The sequence below is a fragment of the Trachurus japonicus genome, chromosome 11, assembly GCF_045865225.1.
Source record: "Trachurus japonicus isolate A0001 chromosome 11, Traja_1.0".
NCBI lineage: Eukaryota > Metazoa > Chordata > Actinopteri > Carangiformes > Carangidae > Trachurus > Trachurus japonicus.
Window position 1 is genome coordinate 20,563,009 of NC_140917.1, and position 19,505 is coordinate 20,582,513.

A 19,505-nucleotide genomic window follows, 5' to 3' on the forward strand; every position below is an offset into this window, starting at 1 on the left:
CAACCATAATGATGATGATAATCTATGAAACTTTTAAAGTGATCAATCAAGAATAGATACCATTTTATAAATGTGACTGTTTCCTTTTTGAATCGCAGAATTAAACATACCGTAGTTGTTTTTTTGGATGGTTTGTGAGACAAAGCAAGTTCACAGAGGAAAGTCACCACTCTCTTGGACAATTTTTTTTTTAAAAAGCAACTAATCAAAACACTCTGAACTACAACTAAACATCAAATGTATGTTTGTTTGTTTTTGGTCTTTTAGTCCAAGCAGGAGATCCACAGGAGGTCTGCACGACTACGAAGTACCAAGTACAAGGCTCCTGCATCTGAGAAGAAAGTGTCCACAAAGGGAAAGGGAAGAAGACACATATTCAAACTCAAAAATGTAAGATAGCAACGGACTGGATTGGCCAACTTTCGTGATTTTCATGCTATTCTGGACTGTGAGTTTATTCATCTGACTGTTGTGTGTGGTTTCTTTACTCAGCCAATCAAGGCACCTGAATCCGTTGCAACGATCATCACGTCAGAATCCATATTTTATAAGGTATGCTATCTATTCTTACCAGAAACCAATCATGGGTTTCTGTTCAATAACAAAAAATAATACAGTAGTATTTTTTGCACTGTTCATCTGAACTAAAAGGAATCAGATTGCAGTCATCCTCACTCTCTCTGTTTGCACCAACAGGGCGTTTACTTTCAGACAGGAGATGTCATCAAAGTAACAGACGAGGAGGACGGGAAGTCGTACTACGCTCAGATTCGAGGCTTCGTTCAGGACCAGTACTGTGAAAAGAGTGCAGCACTGACGTGGTTAATCCCCACCCAAGCCAGCCCAAAGGACTATTTTGATCCCGGGACATATATTGTTGGTGAGTAATAAGATTTAGTGATTGTTATTATTATTTAATAACTGATTAACAATTTGGTTGACTTGCATTATGAACTGTCTTTTTGTTCCAGGTCCAGAGGAGGATCTCCCCAGAAAGATGGAGTACCTGGAGTTTGTGTGCCACGCCCCCTCTGAATATTTCAAATCGCGGAGCTCCCCGTTCCCCACCATCCCCGTCCGACCAGAAAAAGGCTACATCTGGACCCACATAGGACCCACACCAGCCCTCACTATCAAAGAGTCCGTGGGTGGCAACAGCTAACAGGACTCTGAGATGAACTTTCTCTGTTACCTTGAAACAGACATTTGTATATTTATGTAAATAACGAGAACAAAAAACGGTTGTTAACCAGCTGTTTCCTCAGTGATGACAAGCTGGAATTTGACACAGAAGAAACCAGATGTAACCACATTTCAACAAAGTTGTTTACAAAGCTTCCGCATTGGATTATTACTTTTGCATTTAGTAATAAACTAAAAATATCTAATTTCTACTTTTCCTTTTTGTCTGTATTTTCATAATTTAAAAGTCTTTCAGGATGCAGTTTGTCTTTCTTATATATTTAAGGCCTTTAGGCCAGTCCACACTTTCAGTTTGCACATTTAACAACAGTTTTGTTCAGTTTTTTACTCTTTTCTGCAACAATTTTGGTATTTTTCAACCCTTTCATGTTATTAACCTCTTACCTATATTCTGCAGTTACATTATCGATACTTCAGTTACCTGAATAATTTTTTCAGCAATGCTCTTCAGTTGTCGGTCTCCAATGTATTTGAGCAGACTTCAGCTTTCAATAGTCATACTTCAGCATGAAGGGTCTCAGTATTTTCTTCTGCCTTTTTAACAATTCTGCTGATTTTTAACCCATTTATCTTTCAGGTTAGAGGAATCTACATTATACTATATATACTATAGATTCAGCCTTTTGAGGTAGCTTCATCAGTTGCTTCAGCTCCTACAGCATTTCTTCAGCACCACAGTCAGCTTTTAATATTCATGTGCATATCCTTCAGGAAATGGATTTTCTCGTTATGTTTACAGTCAATTCAATTTGAAACACTTTTTCAGTGAGAGCCAATGTGACAGGCACAGTCGCAAGCAGGAAAATTTACAATGATGAACAAAACATCAACTCTACACATAATGATACTAATTTAATTAACAATATAATAGTGCAAAAAGGGCTGTAAATGATTCTGATGACATGATAATGATAATATTAGTACAGCTTGATAAAAAGTCAACATCGATTTTACAGTTAATAATTAAGTTTTCACCATAGAAGAAGCTCTCTCCTATAGTAACACAGCGGTCTGGTCAGTCTTACCCAGTGTAACCGAAGCAGGAAGTGTGCAGCGGTGAAGCCTCCCGCTCTGCCTCTTTACTCTTGGATGCATGTTCCCAGCCAAACTACCGAGCTTCACCTCGGCGCTGATATTCCCAGAGCGCGACACCGAGTCTCCCTGGTGCTCCAGCGGGGAAATGGATGTTTCACTATCCGCAGGTTCATCTTTCCCTCACGGACTGGACATCATGAACTTTTCGTGATCACAGAGAAAAAAAGCAGGACTATGGGCAAATTCCAGTCCAAACTTGGTGAGAGTGAGACATCACATGAAATGCGACTGTTTTAAAAAAAAAAGAAAAGAAAAGAAAAGAAAGAAAAGAAACTGCAGCTCATTGTCACTTATCGCATTTACTTTTCTCTTTTCATACGGACAGCTTTGAAACGCAGACAGAGCCCTGAGGGTAAGACAGCCACACTCAACCACTCACTTCTTCATTCATGTGTTAGTTGATGTGTTACAGTAACATCTTTACTCGTGTGTTTTGCAGGTGGTAGTCCAGCTTCCAGTGTGCAGACCTGTCAGGGGGAACAGGAGCGGATTCACATTCACAAGAGCAAACTGACAGAGGTAGAAATTATATTTATTTACAATTTATATTTATTTTGTTAATAATAGATTGGACAAAGGCAACCACCTCAGGTATATCCCCAGCAATTAAAAAACTAAAATTTACAATGGTCCTTTATTAACAGATAATCGATTACATGATAATCACAATCAAGAGATTTGATATTTGATTTGATTTATAGGTTTTTAAGTTAGACTCTGCTTGGGTGTTTTTCTATCTTAATTTATCAGTATCTACATTTTGGCTGTAGCGCATTAATAAGAACGACTTATCATGACCTTTGATTATGTAAAATCAAATTAGTATTTTAATGCATTTCTCCTCCATAACATCCATATAAGAGCTGTATATTAAACCCACAGAGGCCTGTTCCTTTACCGCAGAAAAAAAAACAAGCAGCAAGCAGAGAACACAAACATTAGCAGCCTGGTCATACTGGTTTATTGCAGCGCCAGCAGCTTCATCTCAGTGAAGCCAGTCCTGGGGACAAACAGTATTTGCTCACATCACATCCAAGAGACATAAAAGGTGTTTGGAGGTAGTCGTATATTTATTCTTCCGCCCTTCCTCCTCCATCTCTATAAAGAGACGTCCAAGTCTGTGAAGTGCAGCGCAGCCATCCCCCTCTGAACAGCAAGGTCTTTATACAGGACTTCTCTGAGAAAAAAAAAAAAAAAATCTCCACATCTGGTACTGCTTTCCTTCACCAGCCAGACAGAATATGAGGCAGTGGGGGGGTGGGAGAGGAAAAAGATGTAGGGAGGGGTGTTTGGAGCTGTAGAGGGGTGGGTGTCTTATTGCGTAAATGGCATCACATGCAGACTGTTAGCCTTAATGAAGCAGTCACGTTTGGTGCCTGGATACTGAAAACTACTCTCACAACTCAGAGTGGATGTTCCGCTTGTTTGGGTTCGTGCATGTAAAAAGCTGGTGACAGTCACACCATCTCTTAATAGCTATGAACACGCTGATTTGATCTGTGTAACCAGATTTTGCTGTGAAAGGAAATCAAAGATGTTTTATGTGCTTCTAAGAATCACAGGGCTGCATGTAAGCACAGCAAATTCACTTTTTACATCCATTTCAAGCATAATACCATAAGCAGCCGACATGCCAGGTTCACTTCTCTTGAGCATGTTTCATCTCATCTCTCAGTGCAGATTCTGAGGTTATGTAATTTGTTGTGAGTTGTCGCCAGTTGTGTTGTTTTGAAGGTTGACAAATTGTCAGAAACGGACGACACATCTGTACCATGCTGTAAGAAACTGTCTGGAAAGTCGTACAGATTGGAAAAAGACGTCAGTTCTGCCAAGTCGTTTAAAGCTTTGTGGTGGGGGATCTGCGCTCGTTAATAGTGGGGTGCTTCCTGCGATTAGATTTTCCAGGCTAATATAGTGTGACACACACACCATACATAACACTGCTGCTGTGAACTGTAAATGGCAAAGAAGTTTCATGATTTCATGTAATGTAATGACACATGACACACATATTGTTCCCTGTCAGCTTTTTGCTGTTACATGAAATTTCCTTCTGCATCCTGTAGAATTAACTCTCAGCCTTAACTTTAATGTAACTTTACATATACTAGGTTTTTCAAACCTATCTCATGACTTTGATCATTAAACATTGTTGTGTATTGTTGGAGATATGTACTGTGTACTGTGCTGTGTAAAACTGAAAGCTCTACAACTGACTATTTACATATTTGACTGTCAATTACGAGTGAGTCAGGATCAGGTGTCAACAGTTTCAAACCTGTTTGCTTTGCTGTGTGTGTGTGTGCGTGCGTGTGTGTGTGTGTGTGTGTGTGTGTGTGTGTGTGTGTGTGTGTGTGTGTGTGTGTGTGTGTGTGTGTGTGTGTGTGTGTGTGTGTGTGTGTGTGTGTGTGTGTGTGGTAACATGGACGTGGAGCGTTCATCTCTTGTTCTTTTGTTTGGAAACTGAATCCACCCTTCAAGCCCAGTTAAAGTAAATGTCAAGACAATGTCTCTCTGTGTTAATGGAAAGTTCAAAGTGGAGCTTAAATACACCTTGCATGCTGTAATTATGAATCAAGGGAATCTGGTTTGTCCAGGTAGACCCATCTTTCCCTGGAAACACAGATAATTTGTGTAGTTTTCATGTGTCACAACAACTTTGCTGATATAAAACATTTGATATTTATATGAGAATAGACGCTGTCCTGGCCTTTTCTATACAGTACAACATGTTACCAGTACACACTGACTGGGGATCCATTAATAAGCTTTAACTAATCAAATAAACTCATACTGACTTGACGATTTCCTGTCTGTGCAGACAATAGAAATCAATACATCCTGCATTAATTCAATAACTTAGTTACAAATGAACATATCGTGTTTTTACACTTATACCCCATTGGAAAATGTTTGCAACTACCATACTCACACTGTATTCATGTATTTTGTATTAATTCATAATTCACCAAGTAAAAAATAAATATAGAGCCATTTTGAAAATCAGTACCTCTTCGTTAGTACATGTTATTAGACCTTTTGTATGGCATGGTAAGTGTGGTGTGGTTTTCATGCATGTTTGCAAACAAAAATTACAGTTCAAGCAGTTTAATGGTATTTAGCTATGAGACCCAGTGCAGAAGTAACCAGAGTGTCATCTCTCCATTTTCCATGTCTGTCCTCCCTCACTGTGAAACCTCTACAAAATACTGTCACACGCTCTTACTGAGACAAAGGCAGCTGCCATTCTACCAGCACTATGATGGTGCATTAGTGGATGTTGTGTAATGAGGGTGTACAAAAGAGAAGACGACAGGAAACCTTCCTGCTACCTGCATCATCACATGCTCCTCCACCTCCCACCTTATTCCACTGAAATCACACCCAGGATCAAAGCGTCACAGCAGGTCGAGCATGGCAGGCATGGAGAAAAGAGGGTGTGGAGAGAGATCACTTGCAGTGTGTGTGTTTGTGTGGGTCTGTGTGTGTGTGTGTGTGCAGTCGTCTTATCATGTCTTTTGTTGCCCATCTGCATCTGCTTCAACATCACCGCGATGCATTGCGTTGATCAGAGAAGAAATATCTTCTTGTTTCCTGTTCATCTCAAATGTGCAAAAAAAAAGATACAAAATGTGAATAGATGTCATAGAAATAGATTAATTTGTTATAGAGTATAGTTTTCTAAAGTTGTTAAGTTCAAAATTTACAGCAAACAGACCTATACATTGTGTTTGGTGCTGCTGTTTTATTTTATTTTAGTGTTTATTTAACAGTGACGATACATACAACATTGCCACAAAAAATGGAAAATGCGATGCATACAAGACGTCTAGCTTCAGCTAATTTGCAGTCTTTGTCCCTGGTCAGGCTTTAGAATAGGATAAAATATACTGAATACAATAAATGCAATGATACAAATACAGTGGATAATACAGTGAATAGGGACCATGAATAAATAAACACAAAGTTAGATCTAGCATTAAACATTAGTTAAGTGCTGTATTGACAATGACTTGAGAGAAGTTAATGTTCACATTTCTGAGCCAATGTTTAACTTTAACACTAAACCTCTTTAGTTCTGTTTGGGATTTAATTTCCGATGGTAAAGAATTCCATAGGTGTGTGTGTACCTTGCACTGAGAGGGATGATTGGCCAAATTATGTCCTGCATCTTTGAATTTTACAGTTTTGCTTGGTTATGCTCCTTGTCATTGTCTTACAGTTGTCTGTCTTATTAAAGATCTGAGACATCGCTTTGTCTATATACATACTGGTTTTACATAGAAGGAAAGGAAAAGACATCAACAGCTCCTCTTTCACATTTACTTGCATCTGTGTGAACATGTGTCATCAGAAAGATGTATGTCACTGCTTCATCTGATATTCTGTAGTCTGATGTGATATATTTTTTTGCTGAAGTCGTGTCTGTTACAAGTTCCTAGAAAGACTTACATGAATGCCACAGATGTTCAGGCATTGTTCAGCTTTTCTCACATCTGGAGATCCATCCAGGCACTCGTGGGACATGAAAATCACATAATTGCTTCCTCTCCGACTCTTTCCCTCCGCCTCTCCTAACATGTGTGTTCTCTGTTGATTTACAACCTTTTCTCACAGAACTTGTACGTAGAATTGAGGGAAAACAAATCCGACCACAACTGCAACCTCAAGGGTGAGTACGGTATCACACGCATCACGTACGCTTTCTATGCATTACAGAGGCCTTCATTCTTGTTGTATAGATTTAGTGCATTACCAGGTTTAATGCATGAGCTTTAAAATGTCATATCCATTCGACTCCCCAGGGGGAAAAAAAAGAAATTATGAAATGAAACACATCTGTTTTCTATTTGGGTGGGAAAGCCCAGACCTTTGGATGTACAGCTTTTAGTTAACTTTAAGTTTCCTCTCTGCTGCCAAACATTCATTGAAAACAGAGCTAGGATGACACAGCATGTGAACACAAAAGTGACTGTAGCGACCCTCAGACTTGGGGGATGCTCATTATTGTTATTTACTGTTTATTTCTTTCTGTTTTTTCATTGTTTAGTGGTTTTGACACCGAAGACGACGGCTGACAGGGACAAAAGCATCCACCTCCATGTTAATAAACGGGCAAAGAAGAAGAAAGGCCATGCTGGTGTGAGTGTTTTCATCATCGTGCCTCTGTTAACAGATTGTAGGTGAAGCGTGATGGCTGTGATCGTGCATGTCTGCATATTTGCCGTTCTAATCATTTTAAGTTGTTTGTTTTTGTGTGGGCGTTTGAGAATTCCTGTGAATTAGAGCGCTGGAGATTTCAAACTATTCCTCTACATCCCATCGCTGTTGCACTAAGCCTGTTATTGTGACAATTCGTGCAGGACACACAGTGTGAATTGGTGCTTGAGGAGGACTCTCAGCAGGAGTGGGTCTTCACCCTGTACAACTTTGACAACAGCGGAAAGGTCACAAAGGAGGTAGCTATCCTTTATTCTTTGTTATAATACAAACTGAAAGCATTTTTGTACACAGTATGTATGTGTGCTATTTGCCACACTCTCTCATTCGTTCCACTGTATCACAACATATGTGTTTTTTAATTTATTAACTTTTCCATTTGCACATTTGCATATAAAATGCATGTCCTTGCACTGTATAATATACAGTGTAATATGTCTTATGGTTGCACTGATCATCATCATCATCATTATTCATTCTACATGTCTTGATATTGATGCTGCAGCCTTTGTGCTTTGAATCACCCCCTGGGGATGAATAAAGTCTTTTGACATTGAAATTGAAATTGAAATTGTGTTCTGCAGGATATGTCAAGTCTGATACAGTCCATGTACGAGGTTCTCGAAGCATCAGTCAAGAAACCTTGTGGTGATAACACACTTCTGAAGATCAAGCTAGCTGTAACTCCTTCAGTTTGCCCAGACAAGATCTCAACAACAGGTAAAATGTTTTTTTTAATTACAGCTTTAGTTATTACTGTGCAAAGACTCTTACCTGGTTTTAAGTAGTGGGACCAAGACATCAGGACTACAAGTCATCATTTGATGATTTTGTCCCTCTCTCATTTATAACCAGCCACAGAGAAGGAGCAGAGTGTATCTCAGGAGGTGGGAAGCCCAGTAAGGAAAGTCTACTGTGTGGATGAAAACATAGAGCGCAGAAACCACTACCTGGATTTGGCTGGTATTGAAAACTACACCTCAAAATTTGACAACACAGGTATAGAAACTGCTCCTTTATTGTTATGATACATGTAAACATCTCACTTCATCAAATGGTGCGTTTTCTAACTTGTAAGTATAAGTGTTGTTTCCTCTTTTTTCCAGAGTCATCCTGTCAGGAGCCGACACGTCAAGCTCACGTTGCTCTTCAGCACCACAGTGTGGTCAGAAGAGAGAACTGCATCTCCGTGGAGTCTCCTAGAAGTAAGCGGATGTCAATGGGGAAGGACAGGAACAGAGGAGAGGGAAAGCCCTGCAGGTTGCACGGCCATCCCACCCAGCCTCACTCTCCAGCACAGAGCGTCCTCCACCGAACCCACAGCAAGAGGCTTCGCTCCAGGGCGCAAGACGTCTCCACGCCGTTTAGACACCCTGGCCACCAGGTGCAGCCAGCGGGGGACAGGGAGACTGTGAATAAACGTCAGCCCTCCTGTGGGGCCGCTCTGGTCCAGAGACATGAGCATCACCACCACCATGAGCACCATCATCACCACCATCACCACTACCACCCTTCTTAATGTTCTGTATTTGAAACATATACTGTATGAACTGGATCCAAGCTCCTCACAAGAGGTGAGAAGGGAGGATGTGGTCACATGGACTAATATATGGGTGGTTTTGGAGGTAAAATGCGACTCAACAGGTCCTTGAATCACCCTCTTACAAGCTAAGACACTGTTATCTAATGCAAACAATGTCCTGAAACTTAAGATTACGCTCCACTACATCCTGGAAGGTCGGTTCATTGTTGTCTGAAGGACACCTTTTACAGCATTTTAGATCAACTGCTTCCCCTCAGGTAGATTACCACTTAAGCTACACAATTGAAAAGTGCACTATGATGTGTTGTTGGTGTCTGATTTTGAACTCCACACAGTATTACATGAACAACATACACTGTGTCTTTTCTATTTGAAGATATTAACATAATATGCAAATGAATACACCGTTTTTTTCTATCATGGAAATGTGTTTAATCTGTTTGTCCTAACACATTTGCTTTCTAACCAAATATTTATTGACAATGAATAGTTTTGTAGTTGACATACCGTATTCAGTCCATTATTTGTTACCTGTGATATTTGTTGCTCAAGATAAGCAATATATCCAGGGGAGATAAGCTTCCCTTGAACAGAAAAACAAATATTTATAGTGTCTGACTAGACGTCTGGACACAATGTTTTGATTGTAATTGTATTTTTCTATTATAAGACATTAATAGCAGGACATATTTCAGGTGTCGCAAACTACAGTAAACATTTTTTTTTTTTTAAACATTACCATAACCTTACATCTGCAATGAAAGAGACATAATGCTCATGTCTCCGCAGATAGAAGCCTCAGTAGACCATAATGCATTGCAAGCACATGGCATGTTTGATTTTTAGGATGGTAAAAGCTATTTATATAAAGCAGTCTGGACAAAAATGTGATATATTAACAAGTAAATTGATGCATTTCACAACAAAACAAGTCTAATATCTTTGTCTTCCAAGTAGGATTGTTCCTGTGTTGTTGTTCTATATCCATCCTCAGTGTATTTGTTTCTTTCTAGCTGTTATATCTAGTCTCAGGTTCACAAGGAGGTGTTGTGATCAGCGACAGGTTTCCCAGCGGCATTCAAATCCTTTTCCTACTTATCTGCCTGGCAAAACTTGCAAATAGACACCATGCCCCGACGAAGGACGCGAGACAGCTGTTTCTATAAATAACCTTGCCCCTATTACCTACCACGAGACCCTCATGCAACGCAGCCTGCCTCACCACAGCAAGAACTGTGACACACCCAGAGAAACGCACGACACCCAGACAGACACAGAGAACAACAACAACACAGCAGACAGAGGAGGCAAAGCACTGACGCACAGAGCTGTTTGATAGCAGCTCCTATAAAGAAGCTTAGATCTGTTGATGCAAGCAGCAAGATAAACCTGGAAGCATGAAGTCTCTGCGATTCCTTGCTGCCGAGGGCTTCGTGCAGACCGGTCCCACCGCTCTGGAGAACCTCAACTGTGTGTCTTTTAATCTCTACCCACTTCTCTTCAAGGCCTGCTACCTTCACGAACAGGCTGCATTACTGCGTGTTCTGGTCCAAACATGGCCTCTTCCCGAGCTCAACCTTCAAAGGCTTCTGGGAAAGACAGTGGACTGTCAGATGGACTTCACCTCACGCACCTGCCGGCTTTGTCTGGAGGCGATAGTGACTGGCTTAAAGGTACCTACATGTTGTTGAGTGTGATATGAGTTCTCCTGATCACATTCATGTCAAGTACACAATAGCCATTCATGTTTTTGACATTTAATTGAATCTATTCTTTAATCTATTTCATCTGTAAGTCAGTTGGTTCGAACACCCTTGGGTGACTTGCCATTGCCAGTGGCTTATAATTCAAAATATTTTACCACAATTTTCTCATTTTCTGAAGGATTATGTGCTGTCTCCTCCAAAAACGTATGCCAAGTGCCTCCATGTGGCTGACTTTACTTCTCTGAAAGACGTCGAGCACCAGGACTGCCCCTGCCGGGCCACCCTGGGTCGATGGGCAAGAACCCAGCTCCTGACCCAGATGTGCTATGAGACCATGGTTGCCATGCAAGCCAGCGATGTGTCCCGGTCCGCCTTCGAGACATCCATCGATGTGCGCCTGAATGGCTTTGTCACAGGCCGCAACTATGAGCTGGTGGCTCAGGCCCTCCTCCTCGTCCGCTACTGCCCACTGAAGCTTCGCTTTGTTGGTTTTCGGGCCGATTCCCTCGCTCTAAAGCAGCTGTTCTACATTATTCGACTTGCAGAACCTGAGTCCATCGCAAAACTGGAGGTGGTCCACAATGTTCCTCTGGAGGCCCCACACCTGGAGGTCCTGTTGTCCAGGGTGGAGTTCCCTAAATTACAGTCTCTGACCCTGCCGGCCGGGGCGTTGGACATCAGGAGGTTGGGTTCTGATGATGATGATCTGCTGGCCACCATTGGCAACCTGCTGGCCCAGCTGGGCGGCCTGACTGAGCTCTATGTGGGGTTCTCCACTCTCACTGGACACCTGCGCAGACTGCTCTAGTGAGTAATTACAAAAACAGTGTCCTTGTTTGTGTGCATATTCATGTGAATGAGGTGATGGATGCTAATGACAGATGGCTCCGATGTCCTTCTTACATGCACATTACAGTATCAGGAGCTTTTATATAGCGGATAATAATCACCTTTAATCAGTGACACAGTACATTACAGACCCAAGGACCTTGTCAAAGAGTTGGAGCTATTTTGCTGTTAAAATTGTTGACATGACGCCCAGCTGAGGACAGACAGCTGCAAGCCACATATACTTCAAATGGAAAATGGAGCAGGAGCGTAAATCCACAACACCAGAGATGTTGATAACAGTCCGGCACATAAAGTACATAGGTAATAGTCTAAATGTTGTGAGACAAATAAATGTGGGGATGTAACAGAATGCTCATCAGATGACCATTTGATGACCACTGACCATTTATTCCACACCAGCTAATTTCCCTTCACTCTTTTCTCCATTCAGTCCTCTCAACACTCCCCTGCAGTGCTTGGAGTTGGCCAACTGCTCCTTAAACCGTGTGGACATGACCTACCTGGCCAACAGTCTCCACAGTGAGGTCCTGGTCCGCCTGGACATCAGTGGACACGACATCTTCCCTTCTCACTCCACCTATTTCCACAAACTGCTCAGCCGCTGCTCGGCCACTCTGGCCAGCTTGACCATTGAAGAATGTAATATTAGTGACGAGTCCATGGACGCCCTCACCAACGCTCTGACTTGTTGTCAGGTGCTGGAGGAGCTGAAGTTCCTGGGAAACCCTCTGACCTCTGCAGCCCTACGAAGGTTATTCTCCATGTTATCTGCAGGTTTTCCTAAGTTACGGTACATAGAGGTACCAGTTCCCCGCGAGTGTTACTCTGAGGATATTACGTATCCTCTTGATGATTCAGTCTTACTGCAATACAACAAAGATTTGTTTCAGCAGGTCAGAGGCCAGCTGGTTGGCATCCTGGAAGGAGCTGGTAGGGGAAGTGTGGAGGTGTGCACCCCACTCATGGGCGCCTACGATGCAGACATTAATGAAACCAGCAATGAGCTGGGGATAACTATGTTGAAGTCTTTCAACAATGTCCTTGGAAACTTCATAGATACCATAACTGATGTGGACAACAGGAGATCAGGGGCACAGGGCCATAATTAACATGGCTGCCTGTGAAATGAATGGGCTGACAGACAACAGTCATTATTTAATTTAGTTACACTGCTAGTACAGGTTGCTAGCGAGTCATCATTGAAAGCAAACACTGTGAAAATAAATCCAGAGAGCTGGAATTTGTTTGACTAAAAATGTATTTCCTGTGCATAACGTATCCCAACAGAGGATCATTATTTTCTTCCCAACTGTGTGTATAAATCGTATATACAGCTGTGCAGTGCAAATAGATGTAGCTCCTGCAGTGGTTATGGTAGATACTTGAAGTTTGATATTTTGTTACCTGTATCTATTGTACATGTTTTGTTGTCGTTTTTTTAAAGTATTTTTTGGGCTTTTTGCCTTTAATTGACAGGACAGTAGAGATAGACAGGAAATTGGGTGGCAGAGAGAGGGGGAATGACATGCAGCAAAGAGCACACGAGGACTATAGCCTCTGCATACTTATTGTACATGTTTTTATGTCTATACATTTTGGTTTAAAATTGTATATAAATGGATTTGTAAAGGTATAACATCACATATTTATAGCAACATGGGGCTGATCCCATATTACTAGATGTGCAGCAATTGTTTATCATACCAGTAAAATCAGATCTTTACACATTTTGTCATTACACAGAAATTATACTTGCAAATCTTCCAAAATGTACGTGTCTTTATTGAGCACTGTCTTATATAGGTTACATCTCATTTTTAAATACTACACCAGGGGACAACCATGCATTGACTGAAGGCTAGGATTAATAGCTCTGAACCGGGAACCGTCTATTTCTTCGTCCACTCCTCTTTTTCTTTCCTCTCACGGATCACCTCATTCAGATATGGTGAGAGATAGCTGGCATCCTAAAGGGAAAACATTTGGTGAGTTTAGAGAGGGAGACATTGAAGATCCAAATGAAAAATGTATGTTATTGCTCCTTTTTCCTGTCTCCACCATGAACAAAAAACTATTTAAAATTTGTTCAATCTACCTCTTCGTATTTTGTCCACTGGTCTTTAGGGAGGATCTGCTGCTTCATGGACAGGTCCAGGGCTCTCTTGATCCTGAACATCCTGTCGTTGTACATTGGCTCTGGGAGCCTCCTTAGGGCTTCCTTCACATCTGTATCCTCATGGATTGTGTCATCACGCATTAACCCTGACACAGGAAAAAAAAAGAAAGAAATGAAATCAATGGCACAATGACCCAAGACAATCATGTACAGCTTCTCTTGTAAAGGAGTATAGCCTTAAAACTGGTAAACATATAGCCGTGCTTTGACCCACACTGTCCTTTGGCCTTACCGAGCTTATTGAAGCCACACATGTTGTAATACCATTTGCGGAATCCAACCATTAGCCGGCCCGTTGCTACTGTGGACACAACAAAGACACAGATACAGACAGGATCAGCAAGGCAGAACAGCCTGGTTTTCTGTTCAAGACAATGTTGAAGTTAGCAGGTATCAGAAGGAAGGAGTATGGCTCCAACTACTGGACAACAATGTAAATTTAGTTGTCCATTAACCTTGCAGATGACTCACATCTTTTCAGTGATTGAAAGCAACTACAGGTACACATATTTACTCAAGTACTATACTGAAATAGCTCTACCAGCTTTATCTCAAGCAGCTAAAACACACCAATACATCAGTAATAGATAATAACATGACAGTAGTGTGGGACAACATGCAGAGAGTTTAACTGAAGTGCAGTTTATTGTTGAAATTATTGAATTATAACTACTTATACTGAAGTGCATGATCTGAATACTTCTTTCCCAGCAGCATTTACATGTAATACCCGGAAACTTAAACACTAGCCTACAACTGGGAAATCTGTCACGTTCAGAGCCTCGGGTGGTGCAAAGTGTCATTATGAAACAGTCCATCATTTATCACTCTCTGGTCACGATATCTTACATAGACATGGCAGAGGTTACTGTAGATAACCCGATCATCATATTGTGAATATTTTCATCTGCGTTGGAATAAGGCAACACTGACTGTACCAGTAAGAGGCTAATGCTAGAAGACAGTCGAGGACAGATACAGCATACAAGTCAATAAATACAGTCGATTAGAAAACGTTACTTCACTGACATGGACAAGATACGGCGTGTGTGGTTGTAACAAAGTTAAACATTGATTAAACACTGATTAATTCACTATGAACAGGAACAAGTGGCGCTAACGCTGAGCTAAAGCTAACAGTTAGCATCAGTTAGCACGGGGACACTAGAGGACAAACACAAGTCACACGCGCCGAAAGACGTTTTCTTCCAGGCAAATCAACCATTACGCTGCGTTACGTGATACTGTATAACGCGAATCACGCTACATATGTACAACACAATATCTAAAGAGTTCATTAAAAATGGGAAATATTAAAACGGAGCGTTTTTAATTTACCTGGTGCCCTCGACGCCATCTTTGCGACTGAGAACGACCGCGGTGCCTTGTGGGTAAGGAGTACTGAGGTCATAGCTATTGCGCAATGTTGTGTTTATCATATACCTTGTATAATATGAAAAGGCACTGACATATTATTAAAAACCTATTGTGTGAATCTGTTATGCGAAACGACAAGCCAATTAAATAACAGAGGAAGAAAAAAAAATACAGAAAACAACCAGCTTCTCTGAGCAGGACCGTGATTTCATGAGGATTGAGTGATCATAGCCATGTTCATCAAAAAGAAAAAAGACTGAAGGTCTGAAGTAAAGAGGAAGTCTAAGAAAATTTGGCATAGTAAAAACAGGTTGTCTGAGATACTCTTATGTGTGAGGATGGTGGTTTTAGGACTGGACCTAGTCTAGTGTTGTCTGGATGTGACTACTTTGAAATGAAGTGGATCAGTACTAGTAGTACATGACATGAAAATTCCTATTTGTTTTTAAATACAGTGGGTTAATGTGCCCAGAGCAGTTGCTTTCCATCACAAATCAAGTGAGACTTGATCACTTTTCATATTCACAAGTGCAATCTACTCCCATTGATGGGTGCTTTTTTTTAGTGCACAGTCTCAACTGAAACATTTGTTTTACATCACATTTTGGTTACTTCAGATAGACAATAGTAAATAAGAGCAGTAGTTCAAGCAGAGGAGCTGATGTACAGTGTGTACATTTATTAAAGCAAACATTTTATTTCAAACATACTGTATGTTTAAAGACATTAATGTCAGCATATATTCTGACATGGTGGCATTATTTTTTCCCTGCATGCTGAACCACTTTTATGCCATCCAAGAAAGAATCAAAGTGTCTTTTGGAACAAATAAAAATCTTCCAATGTGGCCAGAGCCAGATCTTTACAAAAAGTCTCATCTGGCAAAGACACCAGGCGGTCCAGGGAGATGTAGTTGGGTTGGCTTGGGTCGTACTGAGCTTTTCCAAGGTACTCAAGGAACAGGTGACGCTCTCTGATTCGCAAGTACTTGGAATTCAGGACCTACAGGAGGAGATATGCTCAAGTTATAATTCAGAACATGGATGGTAAAATGGATACACATTGATCCTTAAATAGCGGATAAACAGCAGTTCAACGTACCTGTGGGAACTTGGTGATCAGGTTGTGGGGCACTTTCATAGTGTTGTGAAGGAAGTCAAATATTTGGGTCAACTTCCTTTTATTGGCAGTCAGCACTTTTGGGATGGCAATAACTATGTGCTGGATCTCATTTTTCTTAAAGCCGAACTCTATTTCACAAACCTAAGACGATAACATATGAACACATAGACACACACAAAAAGAATCAACATAATGAAACTCTGTATCTCAGGAGGTTGTCAAACAGATGTATTTACTGTATATATGCATGATATTTGGTCTTTTCAGTACCTTCAGATTTTCTTTAACAGGCTCCAAACTGCCACACAGTAACCTAGGCAGACGAGCTACGAGTTTCAGAGTCTGGAAAAAGAAACAAAACCTGTTACAATTTCTATCGACAAATTCACCATTAATTCACTTATAATACTTGAAGATGCTTACATTAGAAGTGCTGAGGTTGAGTTGCTGCTGATAAAAACCCAATCTGTTGTCCAGTCTCTTAACACTGAAGTTTAACAGATAGGGAGCTCTGGACACCATGGATGCAACCGTCTCAGAGCTAAACTTCTTTGACTTGAGATAGTTCACCCTTCACAAACAATAAAAAGAAAGTTAGAGAGAGAGAGTCTCATGACAGATTCTGACCTGCCACCACTACAATGTGCAGATAACCCAGTTACAGTGTGAAGACATCTAACATTTCTGTTTCTGCCTTTCATATCACCTGGACTGTAGGTTTTCCAAATCCTCAGTGAGGATGAAGGGGTTGTGTGTGATGATGTAGCCAAGGCGAGAGTCCTCCACCCCAATCTCTTTGAGGAACACAAGCCTCGGAGCCACATCTGTGTTGAAGTCGAGCCTCAGCAGCATGGAGCCCACGTTGGGCCTTTGTTCCAGCTTCCACAAATTCACACCTGCAATGAGAAAAGAGGTTGAACGATCACCAAAAAAAAGAGATCTCATCCCTTTTTACCATTATAGTTCTATATGCATTTCCAAATGGTCTAAAATAAATATTATAGAAATGTTCTCAAATGTTAAAGCAGAAGTAAGTGGTCCGGTCGTTTTCGCTAATGCTGTGTTCCAGGCAGGCTTTTGAAATCGTAAATTACAGCTTCAAGTCACAACTTACGACTTTGTAGCGTTCCAGGCAACCCACTCGTGTTGTTTGAAAGTCACTATAACGGCCACTCGTAACTTCCGACCGGTGAACTCGTACCAGATCGAACTGGTACGACTTCACGGTCGGAAAAATACGAGTTTCCTTGAACGCACCATAACAGTCCTCGTCCCTACGTCGCCACATTCACGGCGTCCCTTGGCTGCACACACAGCCCTGCATGCCGTTCTCTCTCCTCATTGGATAAAAACTGTAGGATACGATAAATGTTTTCTCCTCGGCTCAGAGCAGAGTGACTGACAGACCCGTGTTTCAGACCAAACACTCTATGTAAGTGATTTCTGTCGGAAGATATAACTATTTAAGACTTATATTAACACAAATATATCACTTACTTCTGCTTTAATTTACAGTGTCATCATTACCTAGCTGTACCAGCTTGCCGAGTGTCTCTGACTTGTCAACGTAGTCTCTAAGGGAGGTGGAGGCTGGAGGTATGGCAGCAGGAACAGATACAGTGACCGCCTCTTCATCACTGATCTCCTCTAATGCAGAAAACTCAGCAGCAGCATCAAGATCTGATGAGTTTAGAAAAAAGGACTGAGTTGATACAACACCCATGAGATAAAAAGCAGCAGAATATGCAAATATGCTTTTATGGTCAGCAACAGCAAACCAATACGTACCTAATGGCATCTGACTTTCATTCAATGGCACAGCATCTCTGACGGGGAGCAGGTGGCTCTCATGTGCCACAACATCAGATCTTGACACTGTGACTCTGTCCTCCTTAGCCTCAGCTGCCAGATGTTTGGCCGTTAAGTCACTGTAACAGATGATCTGTTGTTTCCACCTCTGTCGTAACTGCTCTGTTCTGTGATGCTCCCTGAAAATTGTGAATCCTTGTGGGATTTTGCCGGTGGCACTGACTGTTGTGCATTGGTGGACCTGAGCAGTGAACTGCCTGGTGGTAGCCACTGTCTTGGAGGAAAGAAGATTTCTGCATCTCAGACACAGCTGTGCACAGGATGAAGTCATGGTGATCCTGCAGAGATAAAACGCATACATCATGTTGGGTTTGGTTTTATTTTTCCATAAGATAACCCGCCCATCAAATCATACACTTGTCCACTTACTCAGAAAAGAGAAATCATGAATTAAGACAATATAAAACTTGCTATTCAATATAAACTACTGTGTTATTATCATTATCTTTGAACACAGGCTATCTACTGTGTCGATATTTAGTGAAAGCTTTTACTGGAGAGTACAATCAAGGGTACAAAACTCACCAGATTAACAAATAAAAGCAAACTTAAATTGTAGCTATAACACATTTGTAGTACAGTTACTATGACAATAAAGATCCTTTTTAAATGTCAAAGTCGAGGAATAATGTACATGTGTACAGATTATCATATAAATTAATGGCATGGCAAAATAAGATGATGTACAAAAAAACAAGTTTTTTGGGTGAGACGTCTGATGGCTCATTTAGCTGCTCATGGTATGTAGAAAAATTAAGATTCACTCAGCGCCGGTGTTTTCTGTAGCTATAGAAAAAATGCGGTAGGAACCATAGACATAGTATACATACATATTATTCTATGTCTATGGTAGGAACAATAAAATAAATTGAAGCTTGTTGTCGATACACACAGGTTAAGATCTGACAGTGAGTCGTTGTCCTACAAAAAGCTACAAGGAGTTAACGTTAGCGGGACAAACCACTGCTAAAGACGAAAAATGTAGTTAGAAACGATTTAAATTAAGTTATTACTTACGTTTAATAATTTACAGTTCAGGAATAAAACAGTCAACCTTCAAATCGGCTCCATCATTGACCGTAGTCTCATTCAATGTAAACTGTTTTCATGTGCTTCATACCGGAAGAACTTAGCGGAAATGTCACAATATGGGATGTACCACAGCGGTGTATGCGTCGGTAGAACCGATTTTCTTTTTTTGTACACATGAGTCTGAATAAGGTTGAAAAACGTAATTATTTCAAAAATAAATAACCAATCCCAATAGTTTAAAATACTGTCTTTAAATTGTACCGCTTTTGTTTTGGTGACTATCATTAAAATATGTAATTTCACGTCCACT

At 40.9% G+C, this 19,505-nt stretch overlaps 5 protein-coding genes across 8 annotated transcripts in view; 3 read left to right on the plus strand and 2 right to left on the minus strand.

Moving 5' to 3' along the window:
* Window positions 1-1,393, plus strand: part of gatad1 (GATA zinc finger domain containing 1) — a 2,251-nt gene extending 858 nt beyond the window's left edge. The window contains exons 2-5 of the mRNA XM_085790394.1: window positions 268-390; window positions 493-552; window positions 697-880; window positions 972-1,393. Of these exons, the coding sequence (XP_085646520.1) occupies window positions 268-390; window positions 493-552; window positions 697-880; window positions 972-1,162 (558 nt within the window). The 3' untranslated portion in view covers window positions 1,163-1,393. The remainder of the gene's footprint in view (window positions 1-267; window positions 391-492; window positions 553-696; window positions 881-971) is intronic.
* A 912-nt stretch (window positions 1,394-2,305) lies between these two features.
* On the plus strand, window positions 2,306-9,972 carry LOC146978731 (protein naked cuticle homolog 2). 2 transcript variants are annotated; one of them, XM_085791608.1, is made up of 9 exons: window positions 2,306-2,497; window positions 2,624-2,650; window positions 2,738-2,817; window positions 6,916-6,970; window positions 7,349-7,440; window positions 7,662-7,757; window positions 8,103-8,238; window positions 8,380-8,517; window positions 8,625-9,972. In XM_085791608.1, exons 1-9 carry the CDS (start codon window positions 2,473-2,475, stop codon window positions 9,035-9,037), a joined length of 1,062 nt encoding a protein of 353 aa, XP_085647734.1. In that variant the 5' UTR covers window positions 2,306-2,472; the 3' UTR covers window positions 9,038-9,972. The 2 variants fall into 2 exon arrangements, with proteins under 2 accessions (XP_085647734.1, XP_085647733.1); XM_085791607.1 differs by having other exon boundaries at window positions 8,374-8,517; window positions 8,625-9,249.
* Window positions 9,973-10,288: 316 nt separating this feature from the next.
* On the plus strand, window positions 10,289-12,983 carry lrrc14b (leucine rich repeat containing 14B). The gene is made up of 3 exons (XM_085791602.1): window positions 10,289-10,734; window positions 10,946-11,574; window positions 12,050-12,983. The coding sequence occupies exons 1-3, from the start codon at window positions 10,459-10,461 to the stop codon at window positions 12,726-12,728; spliced, it is 1,584 nt and encodes a 527-aa protein (XP_085647728.1). The 5' UTR covers window positions 10,289-10,458; the 3' UTR covers window positions 12,729-12,983.
* A 415-nt stretch (window positions 12,984-13,398) lies between these two features.
* Window positions 13,399-15,216, minus strand: uqcrb (ubiquinol-cytochrome c reductase binding protein). Its single transcript, XM_085791611.1, has 4 exons — window positions 15,134-15,216; window positions 14,028-14,096; window positions 13,715-13,881; window positions 13,399-13,586 (listed from the first exon to the last, which is right to left on the minus strand). The coding sequence occupies exons 1-4, from the start codon at window positions 15,204-15,206 to the stop codon at window positions 13,509-13,511; spliced, it is 387 nt and encodes a 128-aa protein (XP_085647737.1). The 5' UTR covers window positions 15,207-15,216; the 3' UTR covers window positions 13,399-13,508.
* Window positions 15,217-15,957: 741 nt separating this feature from the next.
* mterf3 (mitochondrial transcription termination factor 3) lies at window positions 15,958-19,277 on the minus strand. 3 transcript variants are annotated; one of them, XM_085791605.1, is made up of 8 exons: window positions 19,218-19,277; window positions 18,083-18,441; window positions 17,822-17,974; window positions 17,001-17,190; window positions 16,718-16,865; window positions 16,565-16,636; window positions 16,274-16,435; window positions 15,958-16,174 (listed from the first exon to the last, which is right to left on the minus strand). In XM_085791605.1, the coding sequence occupies exons 2-8, from the start codon at window positions 18,432-18,434 to the stop codon at window positions 15,980-15,982; spliced, it is 1,272 nt and encodes a 423-aa protein (XP_085647731.1). In that variant the 5' UTR covers window positions 18,435-18,441; window positions 19,218-19,277; the 3' UTR covers window positions 15,958-15,979. The 3 variants fall into 3 exon arrangements, with proteins under 3 accessions (XP_085647731.1, XP_085647730.1, XP_085647732.1); XM_085791604.1 differs by having other exon boundaries at window positions 19,195-19,277; XM_085791606.1 differs by having other exon boundaries at window positions 19,181-19,277.
* Window positions 19,278-19,505: the final 228 nt, after the last annotated feature.